The sequence below is a fragment of the Anguilla rostrata genome, chromosome 13 (genome assembly GCF_018555375.3).
Source record: "Anguilla rostrata isolate EN2019 chromosome 13, ASM1855537v3, whole genome shotgun sequence".
Taxonomy (NCBI): Eukaryota; Metazoa; Chordata; class Actinopteri; order Anguilliformes; family Anguillidae; genus Anguilla; species Anguilla rostrata.
Window position 1 is genome coordinate 6216965 of NC_057945.1, and position 19958 is coordinate 6236922.

The 19958-nt window shown below is 49.9% G+C and overlaps 1 protein-coding gene across 5 annotated transcripts in view; it reads left to right on the forward strand.

Annotated features, from left to right (window-relative positions):
• Positions 1-19958, forward strand: part of LOC135237811 (filamin-A-like) — a 64207-nt gene that overhangs the window by 20388 nt on the left and 23861 nt on the right. For all 5 annotated transcript variants that reach the window (XM_064305297.1, XM_064305294.1, XM_064305298.1 and 2 more), the window contains exons 3-24: positions 603-854; positions 1237-1334; positions 3510-3657; positions 4062-4180; positions 4321-4398; positions 5495-5657; positions 6435-6635; positions 9702-9839; positions 10390-10516; positions 11301-11437; positions 12262-12458; positions 13228-13341; positions 13530-13673; positions 13981-14104; positions 14442-14602; positions 15686-15776; positions 16020-16189; positions 16293-16410; positions 16980-17242; positions 18058-18376; positions 19059-19232; positions 19582-19744. In XM_064305297.1, coding sequence (XP_064161367.1) covers positions 603-854; positions 1237-1334; positions 3510-3657; positions 4062-4180; positions 4321-4398; positions 5495-5657; positions 6435-6635; positions 9702-9839; positions 10390-10516; positions 11301-11437; positions 12262-12458; positions 13228-13341; positions 13530-13673; positions 13981-14104; positions 14442-14602; positions 15686-15776; positions 16020-16189; positions 16293-16410; positions 16980-17242; positions 18058-18376; positions 19059-19232; positions 19582-19744 — 3499 coding nt within the window. The remainder of the gene's footprint in view (positions 1-602; positions 855-1236; positions 1335-3509; positions 3658-4061; positions 4181-4320; positions 4399-5494; positions 5658-6434; positions 6636-9701; positions 9840-10389; positions 10517-11300; positions 11438-12261; positions 12459-13227; positions 13342-13529; positions 13674-13980; positions 14105-14441; positions 14603-15685; positions 15777-16019; positions 16190-16292; positions 16411-16979; positions 17243-18057; positions 18377-19058; positions 19233-19581; positions 19745-19958) is intronic.

Genomic DNA, 19958 nt, shown 5'->3' on the forward strand with positions numbered 1-19958 from the left:
ACTCCTCATCGCTTGTGTCACACCCCTGTGACACGCCCCTGGGTGGACAGAAGAGCTGGGCACGGGGAGATGTGTGAATTCACTGGTTTTCACCAGCAAATGTATTTGCAGAGATAGAGAGAGAGACAGAGGTTTTACAGTATGACAAATAAATAAATGGAAAGCTTCTTCTGTCACCCTCAGTGGATCTTGGTAAAAATAATAAAACAAAAAAGGGCTAAATAAATGAACCAAAACCTGTAGCTTTTTAGCCAGGGCCTTCTTTAACTCATGCTCTCTCTCCGAAGGATGCGTGGTGTGCGGTGTAATTCGCTTTTAGGCCAGTGGTCGTTTCTGGCACGCGATCTGGTTGCAACTGTGCCATTTAAAAACATGCCTGCCTTCCTCAACTGTGATGATGCCGACTATCACAGTTCAGTGCGTTTAGTCTGACAGTCATCCTCAGCTGTGAATTGTGTTCTTACTGCTCAGTGCGTTTAGTGTCTCTGACAGTCATCCTCAGCTGTGAATCTCATGTCCTTACTGTTCAGTGTTTAGTGTCTCTGACAGTCATCCTCAGCCGTTGTGATGCATGTTCACACTGTCGATACTGTGTCCGTTAGATTCCAAGGCGATTGTGGACGGGAACCTGAAGCTGATCCTGGGCCTGATATGGACGCTGATCCTGCACTACTCCATCTCCATGCCCATGTGGGACGAGGAACAGGAGGAGGACGAGGGCAAGCAGAAGACGCCGAAGCAGAGGCTGCTGGGATGGATCCAGAACAAAGTGCCAGACCTGCCCATCGCCAACTTCAGCCGTGACTGGCAGACAGGCCAGGCCCTGGGCGCTCTCGTGGACAGCTGTGCCCCAGGTGAGAGGGGCGTGGCTAGGGCCTTTTTAGGGGCTGTGGACAGAGGGGCTGCTGGGAGCTTCATCCTGTTAAGGCCCTGTTCCAGTGTGTGGATGGGCCCCATGGTCTGGTATCTGTTCTGATAGAAGCATGGAGAACGTAGTGATAAGCAGTACACTTGAGAATAAATTTTGTCCTTCCAAACTGAGAGAAAAGGAGGGTGAGCTTAAAGCCCAGTAGCACCTCTGTCTCTCTCTCTGTAATTATCTGTATAATGAAGTGGGATGAACGTCCCAAGCTCTCCTTCAGCCTGTGGGGCTGTGCGTCCTTATTTCTCCTGAGGGAGTAAGTGTGTGTGTGAGGGGGTGGTGTTTGAGTTTGTTCTCCCATTTCCCTCCCCCAGGTCTGTGTCCTGACTGGGACTCCTGGGACCGGAGCAAGCCGGTGGAGAATGCCCGCGAGGCCATGCAGCAGGCTGACGACTGGCTGGGAATCCCACAGGTACGCTCATCACCACGCCCCCCGATCCAGAGCCACGCCCCCGCGCCAAGCCACGCCCCCGCTCCAAGCCACACCCCTGATCCTGAGCCACACCCCCTGCTCCAGAACCACACCCCCCGATCCAGAGCCACACCCCTGCTCTGAGACACGCCCCCCCCCGCCCCCTCTAGAGACACACACCTCCCCCCGGTCCAGAAATACCCCCTGCCTTGTGCAGAGACAGAGAGACCCTCCTCCACTCAGACACGCCCACTTTGATTTGCCATCACTGATGCTGACTGGGCGTCATGCGGGTCCGGTGAGAAGAGGCATTATTCGCTGCGTGCATTTATGCAGAGATGATCGGGCTCAGAGAGCAGAGCGCCCGTCGCAGAGAGCGTGCGGAACGAAAAGCTGCAGGTGCAGAGTCTGTAGTGGCGGGCGAATCTTTGTGATGGCGCAGGAAGCGAGCCCGCCGTGGCGTGCGGTGCTGCGGGCAGCCTGTCTGCCAGCCTGCCAGTTGCCTGTGGTTTTCCTGCAACTGGCGCGAGTTCTGCTAAGAGAGCAGGTTTTAATTCCTCTTCAGTGACAAAGGCTTTCAAAAGCTGCTTTCACATCACGCGTGGCTGGCTGGCTGGCAGTCTGTCTGACTGGCGAACTGGATCTATGGGTAATGTCGGAGTCAGGGTCGTCTGAGGTTAACTGTCAGCCAGACTTGATATTTGTGCGTGAGTGTGTGTGTGTGTGTGAATGAGAGTTTGGGAGCTGTCAGACAAGTAGAAATTGTTTGGTAAAATGGTTCCTGACAAAATTAAGCTAACTTGAACAGTTAACGTGCTTGTTTGATGTTCAGTGCTCTGAATACAGAACGCAAGTGCCAAAACTCCTCACTTATCCAGCATTTAATATATTGTTTATTTGTTATTTTTAATTCACTTGATAATTATCATCAATGGTATTACCAAATTCTCTGATGGCAGAGAAATTTAGTGGATCGACCTTTGACAAATTGTGCACAGTCAGATGAAATCAAGGAGGTTTATGAGCAATTTATGGTATCAAATACCAATTTTCATTGGCTAAAATAAAGAGTTTAATTTACCTTCATGTGAAATACTATGTATATGATCATCAGGAAAATGAATGAGTGTCTCACCACTGTTTCTCCCAAGGCATCCCAAGATGCATCAGCAAACCTCAGAACCTGCTGTTGGGAGTCTTGGTCAGGCAATAAACGTACTGTTTGAATAGGCTGGTAGTAACACCATGGCCTCTGTCTCATTCTAGTTTGGTCTGAATCAGGATTTTAAACATGGTGCCCATAGATATTGAACTTTTGTAATGTTGAGGAATCATACACTGTAATTTGTGGCAGAGTGAGGCTTCCTCAGGGAACTGTTGAAGCCACCTAACCCCTGGTGACACACACACACTCATGTATATACACACACACGCACACACACACACACACACACACACACACTGATTGCCCTTAGGGTCAGAAAGAGTCACCCCCTCGGTTCTGCTCTGGAGTTGGTCCCCTGTCCTCTTTGTGCTTATCTCCGTCCCACCCTGGGGCTGGTCCTCTGTCCTGTTCATCTTTGTGCTTATCTCTGTCCTGCCGTGGGCTAGGCCTTTGAAGTTCTCTGAGTCCATTAGCCTGGAGCACCCAAGCAGACTAAACCTTATCTCCATCAAAGGCATACAGCTGTCCTGTCTGGACCAGTGTGTCATATTCTGTTAATTAAATGACCCCCGCCCCCCCGCTCCTCAGCAACTGAGTATTGGGGAGTATTCCTTTCTGGTTTCAGGAGGAGTGTCTTATTGAAACTAAAACAATTGCATCTACCGATGTGGCACTTTAACGTGCGTTTACAGTGCATAAGAGGCTTATTCCTTTGGGCTGAGTAGCCTGTGTTACCCACTGCTTTGTAGTGTTGGCTTGTGTAATTTTATTCACTTAATACCACTTAAAGCTGGGTATTTGTCAGTTTCATTGCACATACACTTGGTAACCCTTTAACGTGAATTTGTATGTATGTACGCGGGTAATGTACTGTGTAGTCTTGGACCAGTGCTCTGTGTGGCGATATTTTTGGCTGAGATGCGGGACGCTCAGGCTAATGCAGGACGTGAGGCGGTAATGGCGGCAGTCGGCTCTGTGGGTTAACTCTGTGTCTCTGTGTCGTGCCCCAGGTCATCACCCCCGAGGAGATCGTGGACCCCAACGTGGACGAGCACTCCGTCATGACCTACCTGTCCCAGTTCCCCAAAGCCAAGCTGAAGCCCGGAGCCCCCCTCCGCCCCAAACTGAACCCCAAAAAGGCCCGCGCCTACGGACCGGGTGCGTTGGCGCGCGCCTGTGCTCGTACTGTCTCGTCGACAGTGTGGGTGTGTGTGTGTGTGTGTGTGTGTGTGTGTGTGTGTGTGTGTGTGTTTCAGTCTGTATGTGTGTGTGATGGATACTGTCTCTGTCGTACAGGTGTTGAGGGTGTGTGTGTGTTTCAGTCTGTGTGTGTGTGTGTATAATGGATACCCTCCCTGTCGTACAGGTGTTGAGGGTGTGTGTGTGTTTCAGTCCGTATGTGTGTGTGATGGATACTGTCTCTGTCGTACAGGTGTTGAGGGTGTGTGCGTTTCAGTCTGTATGTGCGTACGATGGATACTCTCTCTGTTGTACAGGTGTTGAGGGTGTGTGTGTTTCAGTCCGTATGTGTGTGTGATGGATACTGTCTCTGTGTCGTGCAGGTATTGAGCCCACAGGTAACGTGGTGATGAAGAAGGCTCTGTTCACCGTGGAAACCATCAGCGCCGGGATGGGGGAGGTGCTGGTGTACGTGGAGGACCCGGCGGGCCACAGGGAGGAGGTGAGAGTTACGTCGGTCACGTGACGTCTTTCCTCAACGCCACTTTCACTCGTTCACCCCTTTCATTTGCTCGGCGCTTAAAATGGTCTCCACGAGTCTAACCACCTGTGTTTTTTTTTAATGTTTGGTCCCCCCCCCAGGCTAAAGTCACCGCCAACAATGACAAGAACCGCACGTACTCTGTGGTCTACGTACCCAAAGTCACTGGACAGCACAAGGTAAAGCGTCGCAGCCTAAGCACAGTTGACACCGCGTATTCCAGCTTTAGTAGTGTTGCGTGTATTAGCATTATGGTCTGGGAATGCGTTTAGCTGGCACCGGCACTGTATAACTCGTATAAATCGCATGAAGGCACTCGTGATTCTCTTACAGTGCCGGTCACTCTGAGAGCGTCTGCCCGGCGGATGTAATCTAATGTCGTTTAGCCCTGATGCGGACGCATTCCAGCCATTGTTCCGGTCCTGTGAAACGGTTGAATGGAAGCTCTGAACGGAGAGTGCACACCACTGCTCTCCTTCTCTTCTCTCCTTTCTCCCTCGGTTTTATCCCAGGAAAGGTTTTGAATGGGTGAGCAGTCCTTCTGAAGTAACTGCGGGCTGCAGGGTTCTCTCTAGTTATTTTCTGCTGTAGAGATCAACAAATTCACAAGTGTGAACAAAAAAAAAAAAAAAGTTAGTGAACAGTGTGTTGAGCCACCACACAGTATTTATGTGCTGTGGTGTGTGTAGTGTCTGCCAGCATCCGGAATTCTTCTGGAAAAACTAAGAGATAAAGAGATAATAAGCTCACACTCAGGAGATGGATGTACAAAATTCTGTCTTGGGAATCATTCCGGAATATTCCATTCTTAAAAGATAAAAAATAAAAATAAAAATGTCCCAGCTTGTTGCTCATTCAGCAAGTTGAGCTGTCTTGGTTGTTGAAGCTCTCGCCAAACATTCGCTCGTATTTCACAATGAATGAGGTCTCTTGCTGCAGACGTCTGTACCACAACTGTTGGCAGCCAGTCCTTTTCAGCATTTGTACATGACCCTATGCATGATGGGATAGTAGTATTTGTTTCATGAATTGATGAGCCACGCTAGTTTGGTATAGTAATGCATCTCATTCAAGTGTGTTTTGTGCAGTGCCTCTTAATTTCTCAGTGAAGTGGTCATTGTATGAGTGAAACCGAAGGTCATTAACATTGCTGTACGGTAGGTAGCAGAACCAGTGAGGGGACAGGGCCCAGTGGCGCAGCCAATAGCTGCGCGTTGCCTGAATGACGGAAGCCATTTTAGATTTTTAACGGCGCTCGTGCTCTGGGTTCTGCAGGTGACCGTTCTGTTTGCGGGCCTGCACATCTCCAAGAGCCCCTTCGAGGTGGAGGTGGGCATGGCCCAGGGGGACTCCAGCAAGGCCACCGCCCAGGGCCCCGGCCTCGAACCCGCGGGGAACATCGCCAACAAGACCACCTACTTCGACGTGTACACCGCAGGTAGCGCTGGCGATGCCCTCGCATGCTTAAAGGTAGCGCGCGCTGCCTGCTGTCCCTGCCTGGGTCCTCCGTAGGTCACGGTCTCCAAACGTAGTGCTAAGAGCTGAAAGGGCCGTTCTAAAGCAGAGGGCCCCTTTATAAAAACAGAGGTGCTGGTTGTCGTGGGCGGGGCTGGTGATGGGGATGCTGAGGCGGGTGGTTGTGGCTGGTGATTGGAGGTGGGGCTGGTGATGATGAGGGGATGGCTGGTGGTTGTGGCTGGTGATTGGAGGTGGGGCTGGTGATGGTGAGGGGATGGCTGGTGGTTGTGACTGGTGATGGGAGGTGGGGCTAGTGATGGTGAGGGGATGGCTGGTGGTTGTGGCTGGTGATTGGAGGTGGGGATAGTGATGATGAGGGGATGGCTGGTGGTGGGTGACTGGTGATTGGAGGTGGGGCTGGTGATGGTGAGGGGATGGCTGGTGGTTGTGACTGGTGATTGGAGGTGGGGCTAGTGATGATGAGGGGATGGCTGGTGGTTGTGGCTGGTGATTGGAGGTGGGGCTGGTGATGGTGAGGGGATGGCTGGTGGTTGTGACTGGTGATTGGAGGTGGGGATAGTGATGATGAGGGGATGGCTGGTGGTTGTGGCTGGTGATTGGAGGTGGGGCTGGTGATGGGGATGCTGAGGCTGGTGGTTGTGGCTAGTGATTGGAGGTGGGGCTGGTGATGGTGAGGGGATGGTGCTGGTTGTGGGTGGGGCTGTAACTCCCAGTCACGCCCTCTCTTCCCCTGCAGGAGCTGGGGTGGGGGAAGTGGAAGTGGTGATCGTCGACCCCAGCGGGAAGAAGGATACTGTGGAGTGTCAAATCGAGGACAAAGGAAACAGCAGCTACCACTGCACTTACAAACCCGTCCAGGAGGGGGCGCACACCATCCACGTCACCTTCGCCGGTGGGCAGATCTCCAAGAGCCCCTTCACCGTCACCGTGGGCGAGGGTAAGTGTGCAGTGTGTAGGGCAGGAGGGTACACTGTGGGCGAGGGTAAGTGTGCAGTGTGTAGGGCTGGAGGGTACACTGTGAGGGTAAGTGTGCAGTGTGTAGGGCAGGAGGGTACACTGTGAGGGTAAGTGTGTAATGTGTAGTGCAGGAGGGTACACTGCGGGTAAGTGTGTAGTGTGTAGGGCTGGAGGGTACACTGTGAGGGCAGGTGTGTAGGTTAGAAGGGTACACTGTGGGTGAGGGTAAGTGTGTAGTGTATAGGGCTGGAGGGTACACTGTGAGGATTAGTGTGTAATGTGCAGGGCAGGAGGGTACACTGTGAGGATTAGTGTGTAATGTGTAGGGCAGGAGGGTACACTGTGAGGGTTAGTGTGTAATATGTAGGGCAGGAGGGCACACTGTGAGGGTAAGTGTGTAATGTGTAGGGCAGGAGGGTACACTGGGCGAGGGTAAGTGTGTAGGGCAGGAGGGTACACTGTGAGGATTAGTGTGTAATGTGTAGGGCAGGAGGGCACACTGTAAGGGTAAGTGTGTAATGTGTAGTGCAGGAGGGTACACTGTGGGAGATGGGTAAGCTAAGTGTACACTCAGGTTAGTGTATAATTGCCCATAGGTTTCTCAGTGTGGAGGGTGGGTTTGGTCAGCAGGTGTGTCTGTGCCTCATCGCACACCAGCGCCCCCCTCGGGTCAGTCTGGCACTGCAGTCTGGCACCGCTGACTGTGTGAATTAACTGATGGACTGTGGAGAGAAAGAATGATGTCCCATGTTTGGGAGGAGAGCACAGCCGTGCACAAACTGGGCTTGGGGCATAAAGGAGGGGGAAATTTTAAAATTGTAACAAGTATGTGGAAGGTGGTTTTAAAGTTGATTGTATGCATCCCTTTTTCTGATGTTCTTTGTGTTCCTGCTTTTTGCTGTTATTATATCTTACATGCATCGTCTCCCCTCTTTCGTCCTGTTAGCCTGGCCGGCTGGTATCTCTTCCTCTCTCTCTGGATCAGCTTCTTGACTTCTGATGTCATTTCCTGTCTCCTTGGATCTCTGTTCTGGGTACCTTACGAATGGTCTCTTGAGTATTTGTGTTCTGCATGCATTTCTTAACTGTCTGCCAGCATTAACCGCTTCCTGTGCTGAGAGTGTGGTAGGCATGCATGCGCACGTAGTGGGTAGATGGCAGTTTGTGTGGTCGTAGCGAAGCACGTTCCCAACATTGTTCTTTCTTTTCACGTTAGAGGTTTGTTGAGTATGTCGGCATGTTTAAATTCTGTGATATGCTCCATTTTCCTAATAATGAATTATACATGTGCAAACACACACACACACACGTGCGCACACTTTATTATTATTATCTGAGAACCTCACAGGAACCTCATTTCCTTCAGGGGAAGTCCAGTCATAACTGGGCATTTTCCTAAGGTTTTAAATAGATGTGACTGTGACGGTGACACATCGTGGCTGCTCGCTCAGATAGGTTTTAGGAGTGTATATCTGTCTCTGCCTGTCTGTCTGTCTGGGCGTCTCCACTTCCTGCTCTTAGAAAGGCGGATGAGGGAATGGAGTGTTCTTATGAAAGGGTGTTAGATATTTATTGTGCTTTATATTACATTAAAGTCTCTTTAGTCAACTTTTATAGCATTAATTTAACCAGTTATACACTGGATAATACTTAGAACAGTGCAGGTTAAGTGCCTTGTGAGGGTACAACGCAGTGTGACGAATGAAAATCGACCTATAGGTTACGAGACCAACTCCTTTCCCATCATGCCACGCTGCCGCCCAACAGACGTGTAGCCGCTCCCCAGGCTTATCTGATCTGTTTAAATGCGGGTCATTACCATAGCACATTCAGCTCCTCTACTGATGCTAGTGATTAAAATGGACCCTCCCTACGCCTCTCTGCCTTCCCTATCTATCCTCATCGTTCACACCGCACCTCTCTCCCAAATCTCTCCTCTCTTCTACCTGCATATTTCATTTCTTGCCTTTCCTCTCCCTGTCTCCGTCTCTCTGCCTCTGTCCCTCTTCCACCTCAATTTCTTCCCATACACTCTCTCATCTTGCTACTTCATCTCAATCATTTCCAGAAATAATATTTGCTCAAAGGTTAGAGGGTGGTCCCAACCGGTTCAGTTAGAATATGTGTTTTTCTTTAATGTATTTCCTGAGAGGAAGTTGGAGCTCTGTCTCTTTCCCCCCTGCCGCTGGTAGGTCTGCTTGTGTCCGAGCTTTCATCGCCGAGCCTGTACTTTGTCAGGACGTCTCTTTGAAGTTCCGCCGCTGTGGTCATGTGGTCTGTCACAGCGCGTTCTCTCTCTACGGATCAACAGCGCTCCAGTTTGCTTTGTGCTTTTTCTCTGGTTCTTCCAATCGGTGATGTCATTTTCTTTGCGGTGTTGTTTGGCTGATTCTAATTGGTGTTTTTGTGCTGATGTCCCATCATGAGGCCACATTTATGTGGGCTAGGTGTCAGCAGTGCATGGCGTTGGAAGTCCTGGTCTAACTTTTTTAACGTAAGAGAACTGGATAAGCTGAGTTCTGTCAGTAGCACATAGGTGGAAATCGGCACAGTAAATTCCACACCGATATCGGGAAATATTTTACACAGAGAGCTGTCCATGTGTGGAACAGCTTGCCAGGTCATGTAGTAGAGGCAGAAACTCAAATGTTCAAATACAGGTGTAATTCAGTCCTGGACTCTAGTATTAATGTAGTCTTAATGCTAGGGCTGTGGGTTGTTCTGTAGAAGACTCCAGATGCATCCTAACTTTGTGTTGTCTGTTAATTGAAATTATGTCCCAGCCCAGCCCAGTTTAGTTTTGCATGCCTTGATTTTCCTCTCTCACGGAGTCTGCAGAATTCTGCGTATGTTGTTATATCTAGTAAACTCAGTCTCTGAACTTCACCGCTCGGTGAAACGGTTGTGTGACTGACTCGGGGGTGTTTGAAAGCGTTTTTTCCCCCTGGCGTAACATCCCCAGCAAGCTCGTGGTGTTGCAGTGGGGCTGCCGCTGTGTTGCCGTTGGCGTTTGAGCGCGTCTCTCTCTCTCTCTCTTTCCCGGCAGCCTGCAACCCCAGCCTCTGCAGGGCGTCCGGGCGTGGCCTTCAGCCCAAGGGGCTGCGGACCAAAGAGGCTGCCGAATTTAAGGTGTTCACCAAGGGAGCCGGGACAGGAGACCTCAAAGTCACCATCAAAGGACCCAGTGAGTCTCCACCACAGCAGCGTCACCTCCCCCCCTCCAAAATAAAAGCGCTGCCCCCCCCCTGCAGGGTCACACTCTTAAAAGCACTGTCCCCGGAGTCTCGCACCCCAACGCCGTCCACAGGGTCAAACATCATTACCCACCCCCAAGGTTTTACACACCCCAGAACTTCTCCCAGAGTCACCCCCAAAGAACGCTATTCCCAGGATCCGACCCCAAAATTTACCCCCAGGATTACACCCCTGAAACATCACACCAAGGTTACGCACCCCAAATAATACCAGGATCGGACTCCGTGACTGCCGTCACTGTAAAATTTCATTAATTTGATATTTACCCTGAAATGCATTTACGTAATTGAGTTAATTTTAAAGTAAGTGAGTTTTGCCCATCTCTACATCCAGTGGCATTTGCCTACCGTGTTAAATCCACTTGTTTGTTGCTGTGGCTAAAACCATGTGCCCAATAACTAAATGGCAAATGCGCTGCCTTTTTGTTTGGCAGCAGTTCAGTAATCCTCATGGCCATTGGCTTCTCCGTCCTGTTTCAGAGGGTCTTGAGGAGCCCTGCAAGAGGAAGGACCTGGGAGACGGCACGTACGGCTATGAGTATTACCCCACCACGCCCGGGAACTACATCATCACCATCACCTGGGGAGGGCAGCAGATTTCACGCAGGTGAGGGGCCTTCCTGTGGGCGGAGGGGTCTCGGACGGAAGGACTCTGTCTCTGGCCCTATATTTCCATGCAGCGTATATGGGCCATTAAAAAAAATTTTTTTTTACACAAATTCAGTGCACGTTGCGTTGGTTGTTCACAAATGCTTCTGTGAAAACAACTTCATCACTGTTACCTATTGGGTAACCGTAAGACAGCCAATTGGCAGAGAGATTTTGCAGCTTCCATGTGTTCGATAAAAATGCATCACATGATCACATGGAAGCTTGTACGACCTTGCCGCTGATTGGCTGTCTTATCTAACACCCAGTCGATAAGATGTTAGGTTTTTTTTTTTTTTTCCTTCCTCTGAAAGCATTTCACACAGCCCCTGAAGTGTGGTTGTTTACTTCCGCATCAGGCATAATTAAAGGGAAAAAGTGGAAAAGGAAGGTAATGTACCATGTGGGTGGCAGTGTAGAATAATGGGCAAGGAACCTGGCTTGTGACCAACAGGTTGCAAGTTCGATTCCTGGGTAGGACACTGCCCGTTGTACCCTTGAGCAAGGTACCTAGCCTGCTTTGCTTCAGTGTCTATCCAGCTGTATAAATGGATGTAATGTAAATGCTATGTGAAAGGTTGTGTAAGTCGGTCTGGATAAGAGCGTCTGCTAAATGCCTGTATTGTAATTATTGTAACATGGTGGTGAAGGTGATGTTATTGCATTTGATAATTATGGAGCACCGACCAGCCCTGCAAGGTAGCTAATGAGCTAACAAACGGCCCTTCCCCCCCCTCCCCCAGCCCGTTTGAGGTGAAGGTGGGCACGGATGCCGGTCCACAGAAGGTGCGGGCATGGGGCCCAGGACTGGAGGGTGGCATCGTGGGAAAATCTGCGGACTTTGTGGTGGAGGCTGTTGGGGACAACGTTGGCACACTGGGTAAGTCCTTAGACAGAGTTCATCTCCTGTGGAATGTTCTGCTCATTTAGGATTTGAAGGGGATTTAAAATCCAACTGAAAATCAGCAATCAAGTTGAAGGTGCAATCAGCATTTTAAACTTAATGCACTACTTCTCAATGATCTGCACACTTACATACTTTGTGTATTGTGTATTTCATGTTCAGTTTTCTCAATCCCAGTGTTTTTGTGTGTCGTATGGCTGTTTTTATGTTTGCTGTGTGAAACCAAAGACAATGTCCCACTTTGTGTGGATAGTGAATTTGTATTGTATTGTGCATTCTGTTTTACCCTCAGAATAGTTGGCATGACCTCGTTCATGCATCAGAAACAATTCTCCTATCTATATCTGCAAATGACCATCTGAAGCGATGATGTCATTGGGATGCAACTCCTCCTGTACTTTTCACTGAAGGGAATGTAGATGTCTCTTGCTTTGGAGAATACTGTGCACTACTGACAAATTTATTGTTTTGTCTGTACATCTGGAGTCACAATCACAATATTTAAGCTGCTAGTGAAGGTTTGGAGTCTTGTTTTATTTTCATCTGAACAGCAGCTCCTGCTAAATTTTATAAATCCATTCCCTATAATCGGGGGAAGGGGAGGAGCTATACCCATGTGACATCATTGTTTTGGGGTGAAGTTCTGTGCACTCTTTGTTTGCGAAAGTATTTCTTTTCTTATTAGAAATGCAGTGGATAAATTATTCTTTAAGGTGAAGACCAACGTATTAATGAGTCCGGAGTTCCCTTTTTTCCTACGTCCGGTTCCCAAATCCTCAAGCTTGTTCTGCCCGCGGCAGGGTTCTCTGTGGAGGGCCCGTCCCAGGCCAAGATCGAGTGCGACGACAAGGGCGACGGGTCCTGCGACGTGCGGTACTGGCCGATGGAACCGGGCGAGTACGCCGTGCACGTCCTCTGCAACAACGAGGACATTCAGCACAGCCCCTTCATGGCCGAGATCAAGCCATCGCCAGGAAAGGACTTCCACCCAGAGAAGGTCAGTCCAGCCTCGCCCATTAACTCACATTATAGTCCGCCATAGTGTCGTCCATTAACTCGCATTATAATCCGCCATAGTGTCGTCCATTAACTCACATTATAATCCGCCATAGTGTCGTCCATTAACTCACATTATAATCAGCCATGAGCTGAAGTGGGTTACTTTCTCTCCTAATCTAGATCAACTCAGACCAAAATATGTCTGCTTGTCTGTGTGAAATCCGAAACTCATGCAAATTAGAAACCGCATCGAATAATAATCAGATTTGGTAGTGCAACAAAGATAAACCATACTTTATACTGTTTTTTCCAACTGATAAATCATCTCACTTGGCTGCTGTTCCAATCAGTGAGCTAGCAAATTCAGCAGTTATCTAGACTTCTCTTCTCGCCACATTGCCCCAGAGATTTTTGGTCATTGACGGCACTGATATGCAAGTGAACATGGGATCTTGTCTGGGGTTCTGTTTGCAAATACGTAGCATTAGCTTGCTAGCTAGGTACTGTATTGAGGTTTGGTCGGGTCTAAACGGAACAGATTAAGTTCAGCAACCAGAATCTGAATTCTGTTCGTCTGTAGAGCCCAACTTGGTGAAATAACAGACACGACTGGTTTGTAAATAAAAGATATACAGTATATTTATTGTCAGCAGGTGATTGGTCAATCCCCTCCCTGTAACTGGGGTATGAACAGGTGATTGGTTAATTCCCTCCCTGTAACTGGGATATGAACAGGTGATTGGTGAATCCCCCTTCCTGTGTTTCAGGTGAAGGCCCATGGCCCTGGGCTGGAGAGCAGTGGCCTAGGAGTGAACAAGCCTGCGGAGTTCACTGTGGATGCCAAGCAGGGAGGCAAAGCTCCTCTGAAGATCCACGCCCAGGTATGAGCCATTCATTTCAATTCAGTAAATCTCCTGTAATATGTATTCAATGAATGATATGTACATGCCATTATATTTGTAACTGCAGTACAAATGGCATTCTGCAAAGTTGAATGTGTGTAAAATTGTTGATGAGACTTCCTTCGTGTGTGTATATCGGTTTGTCTGCGCTTCCCGATTTTCTGTAGGACGGCGAGGGGAATCCTGTGGAGGTGCAGGTGAAGGACAATGGGAACGGGACGTACAGCTGCAGCTACACCCCCAAAAAACCCATCAAGCACACTGTGATGGTGTCATGGGGTGGAGTCAACATCCCCAACAGCCCATTCAGAGTGAGTGCTAACGCGCTAACAGTATAACATCCCCAACAGCCCATTCAGGGTCAGTGCTGACATGCTAACAGTGTAGCATCCCCAACAGCCCATTCAGAGTGAGTGCTAACACGCTAACAGAAGAACATCCCCAACAGCCCATTCAGGGTCAGTGCTAGCACCCTAACAGTATAACATCCCCAACAGTTCTTTTAGGCTCAGTGATTGTTACTGTAAATGTAGGTTACAAAAGACAGGAATTGAGATTTGTTAAGGGGCTGAAAGTGTAAGACGTACCTGAATGTAAATGGTGCTTTTTCTCGTGTAGATGAATGTGGGAGCCGGTTGTCACCCCAACAAGGTGAAAGTGTCAGGACCCGGAGTTGCCAAGACGGGCCTGAAAGCCTTCGAGCCCACGTACTTCACTGTGGACTGCGCCGAGGCGGGCCAAGGTGAGCCTGAGAAACGGTTAATTATGGGAAATGTAGTCAAACCCTTATATAGGCCAAGAGGACTATGCCCTGACTAAGGCTATGCCACCAAAATGCCTTGACCATTACCCATTTTGAAGTTTCAATATTTTCTAACGGATGTGACAAATTAAAGCGTTTTAAACCATATTTTTCTTCTTCTTCCTTCCTTCTACAAGAGTGCCTTTGACTTTTGGGAAGTGCAGCCGCAGTGCTGCGTCTCATTTCCTCCACAGCGCCCCTCTGGTTTCCCCCCCAGATGGGCTGTTTACCTAGCGACTGTGTAGCTAATGAGGAATTTTTCCCCTGGCTTCGGCAGGAGACATCAGCATCGGGATCAAGTGTGCCCCGGGCGTGGTGGGCCCCACCGAGGCCGACATCGATTTCGACATCATCCGCAACGACAACGACACCTTCACCGTCAAGTACACCCCCCCGGGCGCCGGGAGCTATACCATAATGGTCCTGTTCGCTGATCAGGTGCGTGGGGGGGGCAAATGAGCCAATACTCTCTTTCCGTTTTTACTTTGAAACGTTTTGGAGAAATTATTATATGACTCTTGATATATACTCTCACTGGCACTCCTTGGAGATTATCACTATGATTCAGGTATGTTTAGGCTTTTTTTAATGTTCAGTAACATAGTGATGATCTGTGTTGAGCACCAGTGAGCTGTGTCCAGTAACATAGTGATGATCTGTGTTGAGCATCAGTGAGCCGTGTCCAGTAACATAGTGATGATCTGTATTGAGCATCAGTGAGCCGTGTCCAGTAACATAGTGATGATCTGTGTTGAGCACCAGTGATCCGTGTCCAGTAACATAGTGATGATCTGTGTTGAGCACCAGTGAGCCGTGTCCAGTAACATAGTGATGATCTGTGTTGAGCACCAGTGAGCCGTGTCCAGTAACATAGTGATGATCTGTGTTGAGCACCAGTGAGCCGTGTCCAGTAACATAGTGATGATCTGTGTTGAGCACCAGTGATCCGTGTCCAGTAACATAGTGATGATCTGTGTTGAGCACCAGTGATCCGTGTCCAGTAACATAGTGATGATCTGTGTTGAGCACCAGTGAGCCGTGTCCAGTAACACAGTGATGATCTGTGTTGAGCACCAGTGAGCCGTGTCCAGTAACATAGTGATGATCTGTGTTGAGCACCAGTGAGCCGTGTCCAGTAACATAGTGATGATCTGTGTTGAGCGCCAGTGATCCGTGTCCAGTAACATAGTGATGATCTGTGTTGAGCACCAGTGATCCGTGTCCAGTAACATAGTGATGATCTGTGTTGAGCGCCAGTGATCCGTGTCCAGTAACATAGTGATGATCTGTGTTGAGCACCAGTGATCCGTGTCCAGTAACATAGTGATGATCTGTGTTGAGCACCAGTGAGGCGTGTCCAGTAACATAGCGATGATCTGTGTTGAGCACCAGTGAGGCGTGTCCAGTAACATAGTGATGATCTGTGTTGAGCACCAGTGAGCCGTGTCCAGTAACATAGTGATGATCTCTGTTGAGCACCAGTGAGCCGTTGCTAACGGGATGGGGGCGGGGCTTTTGCAGGCCATCCCCATGACGCCCATCCGGGTGAAAGTGGACCCGACGCACGACGCCAGTAAGGTGAAGGCTGAAGGCCCGGGTCTCAGCCGCAGCGGTGAGTTTGGTCATCCTTACCAGCAGGGGGCGTGCTAGCTTAAACACTGACTTCCTTTCCTGTCCTCCCTCTTAATCACTTATTTGTGCGTGTGGATGCATATATGATACTGCACAAAAAAATCTAATAAAAAATGAAATGGTTATGTCAATCATTGGTCCCGGTGTCTCTTTCTCTCTGTCTTTCTCTTTCTGTCTCTGTCTCTCTCTCTGACTGTCTCCTCTGTCCCTCTCTCTCTCTCAGGTGTGGAACTGAACAAGCCCACTCACTTCACTGTGAACACGAAGGGAGCAGGGAAAGCCAAGCTGGATGCCCAGTTTGTCGGGCCCACCAAGGCAGACGCCGTCACCGACTTCGACATCGTCAACAACCACGACAACACCTACACCGTCAAGTACACACCCGTGCAACAGGTGAGTGACCTGCGTTCAAGGTCGGAGGAGCAGCGCAGGTAGACGAGGAGAGAAAATTCCAGTACGAGTATAATTCTGGTTGTGTGTGTGTGTGTCCTCTCAGGGGAATTTGGGTGTGAACGTCACCTATGGCGGGGACTCCATTCCCAGAAGCCCCTTCTCTGTGGCGGTCGCCCCTACTGTGGACCTGAGCAAGGTCAAGGTCTCTGGCCTTGCAGACAGTGAGTTAAAATTTAAATTCTCGTTTGTGATTTTCCCTTGCATGGAAGGGGAAATCTCCTTTGCTTACATACAAAGCATGCCCATGCCTGTAGCTGGATTTAAAAAAGAGGTTTCGCAGTTATAGAGAAGAGTTTGCAAGAGAGACTGCATACGTACACTCACTGAGGTGTGCATGGAATATCCCAAGACAAAGAATCTGGCTCCGCAGGCAGCCAATCACAGCAGCCCTGTTGCCAACTTACCCGGGAACTGTGTAGCAACTGGAATTTGGTAGTGCCGCGTACTGTTTTGGTTTTCCTGTCACCAAATTAGTTTTTCAACATAACGTTATAGTAGCTCATTGTTCAGTCAGTCTTTATGCAGTCCTCAGAGTAAGGTCAAAGACAGGTGCAAAGGAAGGTATCATTTGCTGAACATAGGGGCACAGGAGCCAAATATGGTGTGCTGCATGGGGCGAATCCACTTTTGGCTGAATTTCTGGACATCCCGCCCGGGTTAATACATAGCGATGGTTTGTAGTCATAGCTAGCAGATCCCAGTGCTGACCCCCCACCCCCCTCCATTGCAGAGATGCCTGTTGGCAAAGACCAGGACATCACGGTGAAGACCAAAGGAGCTGGAGGACAGGGCAAGGTGGGCGCCAAGGTGACCAGCCCCGCGGGGAAGGCCCTCCCCTGCAAGGTGGAGCCGGGCCTGAGCCCGGAGACCAGCCAGGTGCGCTTCATCCCCCGCGACAAGGGCCCCCACCAGGTGGAGCTGACCTACGACGGGGTCCCCATTCCCGGGAGCCCCTTCCCCGTGGAGGCCGTGGCCCCCACCGACCCGTCCAAGGTGAGGGGCCGAGAGGATCGGTCAGATACCGCGAAACATTATAGCATCTGTTTTTACGAAACTTGTTTTTCTTAGGCTTGTGATTTCATTCCCAGCTGTAAACCTGCTGTTTCTTGTACTGAATTTGTGCTACATTAGTCCATGTAACTGCCTTGTTACATATGTGTGTGTATACATATGTTTTATTAAGAAAATTGCCTGTTTTTCTCATGTATTTGTGAAGTGCTTGGAACATAATGAGTGGAAAGTCCCTTAGATTTTATTATTATAATTATTACTGACTTATAGGGGCAATCTGTTCAGGAAATTGTGATTAGTTACGTAGGTTTCTGTCTTGTGTGTGTGTGTCTGCAGGTTCTTAGATGTGTGTGTGTGTGTGTGTCTGCAGGTTCTTAGATGTGTGTGTGTGTGTGCCGGTTCTTCGCTCTTTGTGTGTGTGTGTGACTGCATATTCTTAGCTCTGTGCGTGCGTGCGTGCGTGTATCTGCAGGTCCTTAGTTCTGTGTGTGTGTATCTGCAGGTCCTTAGCTCTGTGTGCGTGTATCTGCAGGTCCTTAGCTCTGTGTGTGTGTATCTGCAGGTCCTTAGCTCTGTGTGTGTGTATCTGCAGGTCCTTAGCTCTGTGTGTGTGTGTCTGCAGGTCCTTAGCTCTGTGTGTGTGTATCTGCAGGTCCTTAGCTCGTGTGTGTGTGCTGCAGGTCTAGCTCTGATTGTGTTGTACTGGTCCTTGCCTGTGTGTGTGTATCTGCAGGTCCTTAGCTCTGTGTGTGTGTATCTGCAGGTCCTTAGCTCTGTGTGTGTTTTCCCCTCTGTAGGTCCGGTGCTCTGGTCCCGGTCTGCAGCGGGCTAAAGTGGGCGAGCCGGGCAAGTTTGTGGTGGACTGCACCAACGCCGGCCCCGCCGAGCTCACCATCGAGATCATCTCCAGCAACGGCACCGAGGCCGAGGTCCACATCCAGGACAACGGCGACGGCACCTACACCATCACCTACATCCCCCTGTACCCCGGGGCCTACACCCTCACCATCCGCTACGGGGGCCAGGACGTGCCAAACTTCCCCGCCCGCCTCAACGTGGAGCCTGCCGTGGACTCCAGCGGGGTCAAGGTGTTCGGCCCAGGAGTGGAGGGCAAAGGTAACGTCCATTAAAAGGGCAAATTCAGTGCTTTTAGGTCCATCCCTGTGTGCTCTTCATTATTTCTACACACAGGGCGGCAGTGTAGTGTGACGGGTAAGGAGCTGGTCTTGTAACCTTAAATGGTTGCAGGTTCGATTCCCGGGTAGGACGCTGCCGTTGTAGCCTTGAGCAAGGTACTTAACCTGCACTGCTTCAGTGTCTATCCAGCTGTATAAATGGATGCAGTGTAAATGCTATGTAAAAAGTTGTCTAAGTCGCTCTGGATAAGAGCGTCTGCTAAATGCCTGTAATGTAATGTAAATTTAGTGTGGCAGCAATGTACTTTTACCAAATGTAGCTATTGTCATTTTCTACATTGTTCAGTTATTTCTTTTTTCTGTCACACTGCAAAACTGGTCTTCTGATTAGGCATTATTACACTACTCCCATGAAGCACTTTGAGTGAACAGCTGCATACACTGGCTTTCAAGATAAAAACAGAAAAGATCAAAACGTTTCACTGGCTTACCTACTTGATAGAGGTACCCACACACACACACACTACATTTCCAAAAGTACATGCTGCGACAGCCCTTCTAATGTGGTTTCAGCTACTTCAGCCACACCCATTGCTAACAGGTGCATAGAACCAAGCGTACAGCCACGCGGTCGCCATTGACAAACATCGTTCTTCCCCCAGGAGTGTTCAGGGAGGCCACCACCGACTTCACGGTGGACGCCCGCGCCCTGACCAAATCCGGCGGGAACCACATCAAGACCTGCATCAACAACCCCTCCGGCAACTGCACCGAGGCCCTGATCCGGGACCTGGGCGACGGCACCTACCAAGTGGAGTACACGCCTTACGAAGAGGGTGAGCGCTCGCCCAACCCCCTCTCACTCTCACTCTCACCCCTCTGGGCTCCCAATTCATCCCGTAGCACCGCTGACTGGAGAACTGGGCTAACCCTCTAACTCTCACTCACCCCTCTGGGCTCCCAATTCACCCCGTAGCACCGCTGACTGGAGAACTGGGCTAACCCTCTAACTCTCACTCACCCCTCTGGGCTCCCAATTCACCCCGTATAAATAAAATTTGAATGACTGGTTCATGCAGCTTGGACAATTGCTGCAAAGAAGTCAAAGATGGCCGATCACTGTAAATGCCAATGTAGGGGGTGGAACCTTAATGAGTAATCCTCCTCCTCCTCCTCCCTCCCCAGGCGTGCACAGCGTGGACGTGGCGTACGACGGCTCCCCCGTGCCCAAGAGCCCGTTCCGCGTGCCGGTGACGGAGGGCTGCGACCCCGCCCGCGTGCGGGTGCACGGGCCCGGCCTGCAGTCCGGCATCACCAACAAGCCCAACAAGTTCACCGTGGAGACGCGGTGAGGGGGCGGGGCCAGCGGGCAGGAGGGGCGGGGCAACTGGGTTGGAGACGACGAACACTGATTCCTTCCTCCGCAGGGGGAACCAGCGAATGGGATGAAGGGGAAATCGAAGCACTCATGCGGAGTCAAACATTACTAAGCCTTTCTTTAGTTCCTTATATGGGCGTAGAACATTCTAGTGCTTGCAGCCTGGTTGTTGTGTCTCCAAACA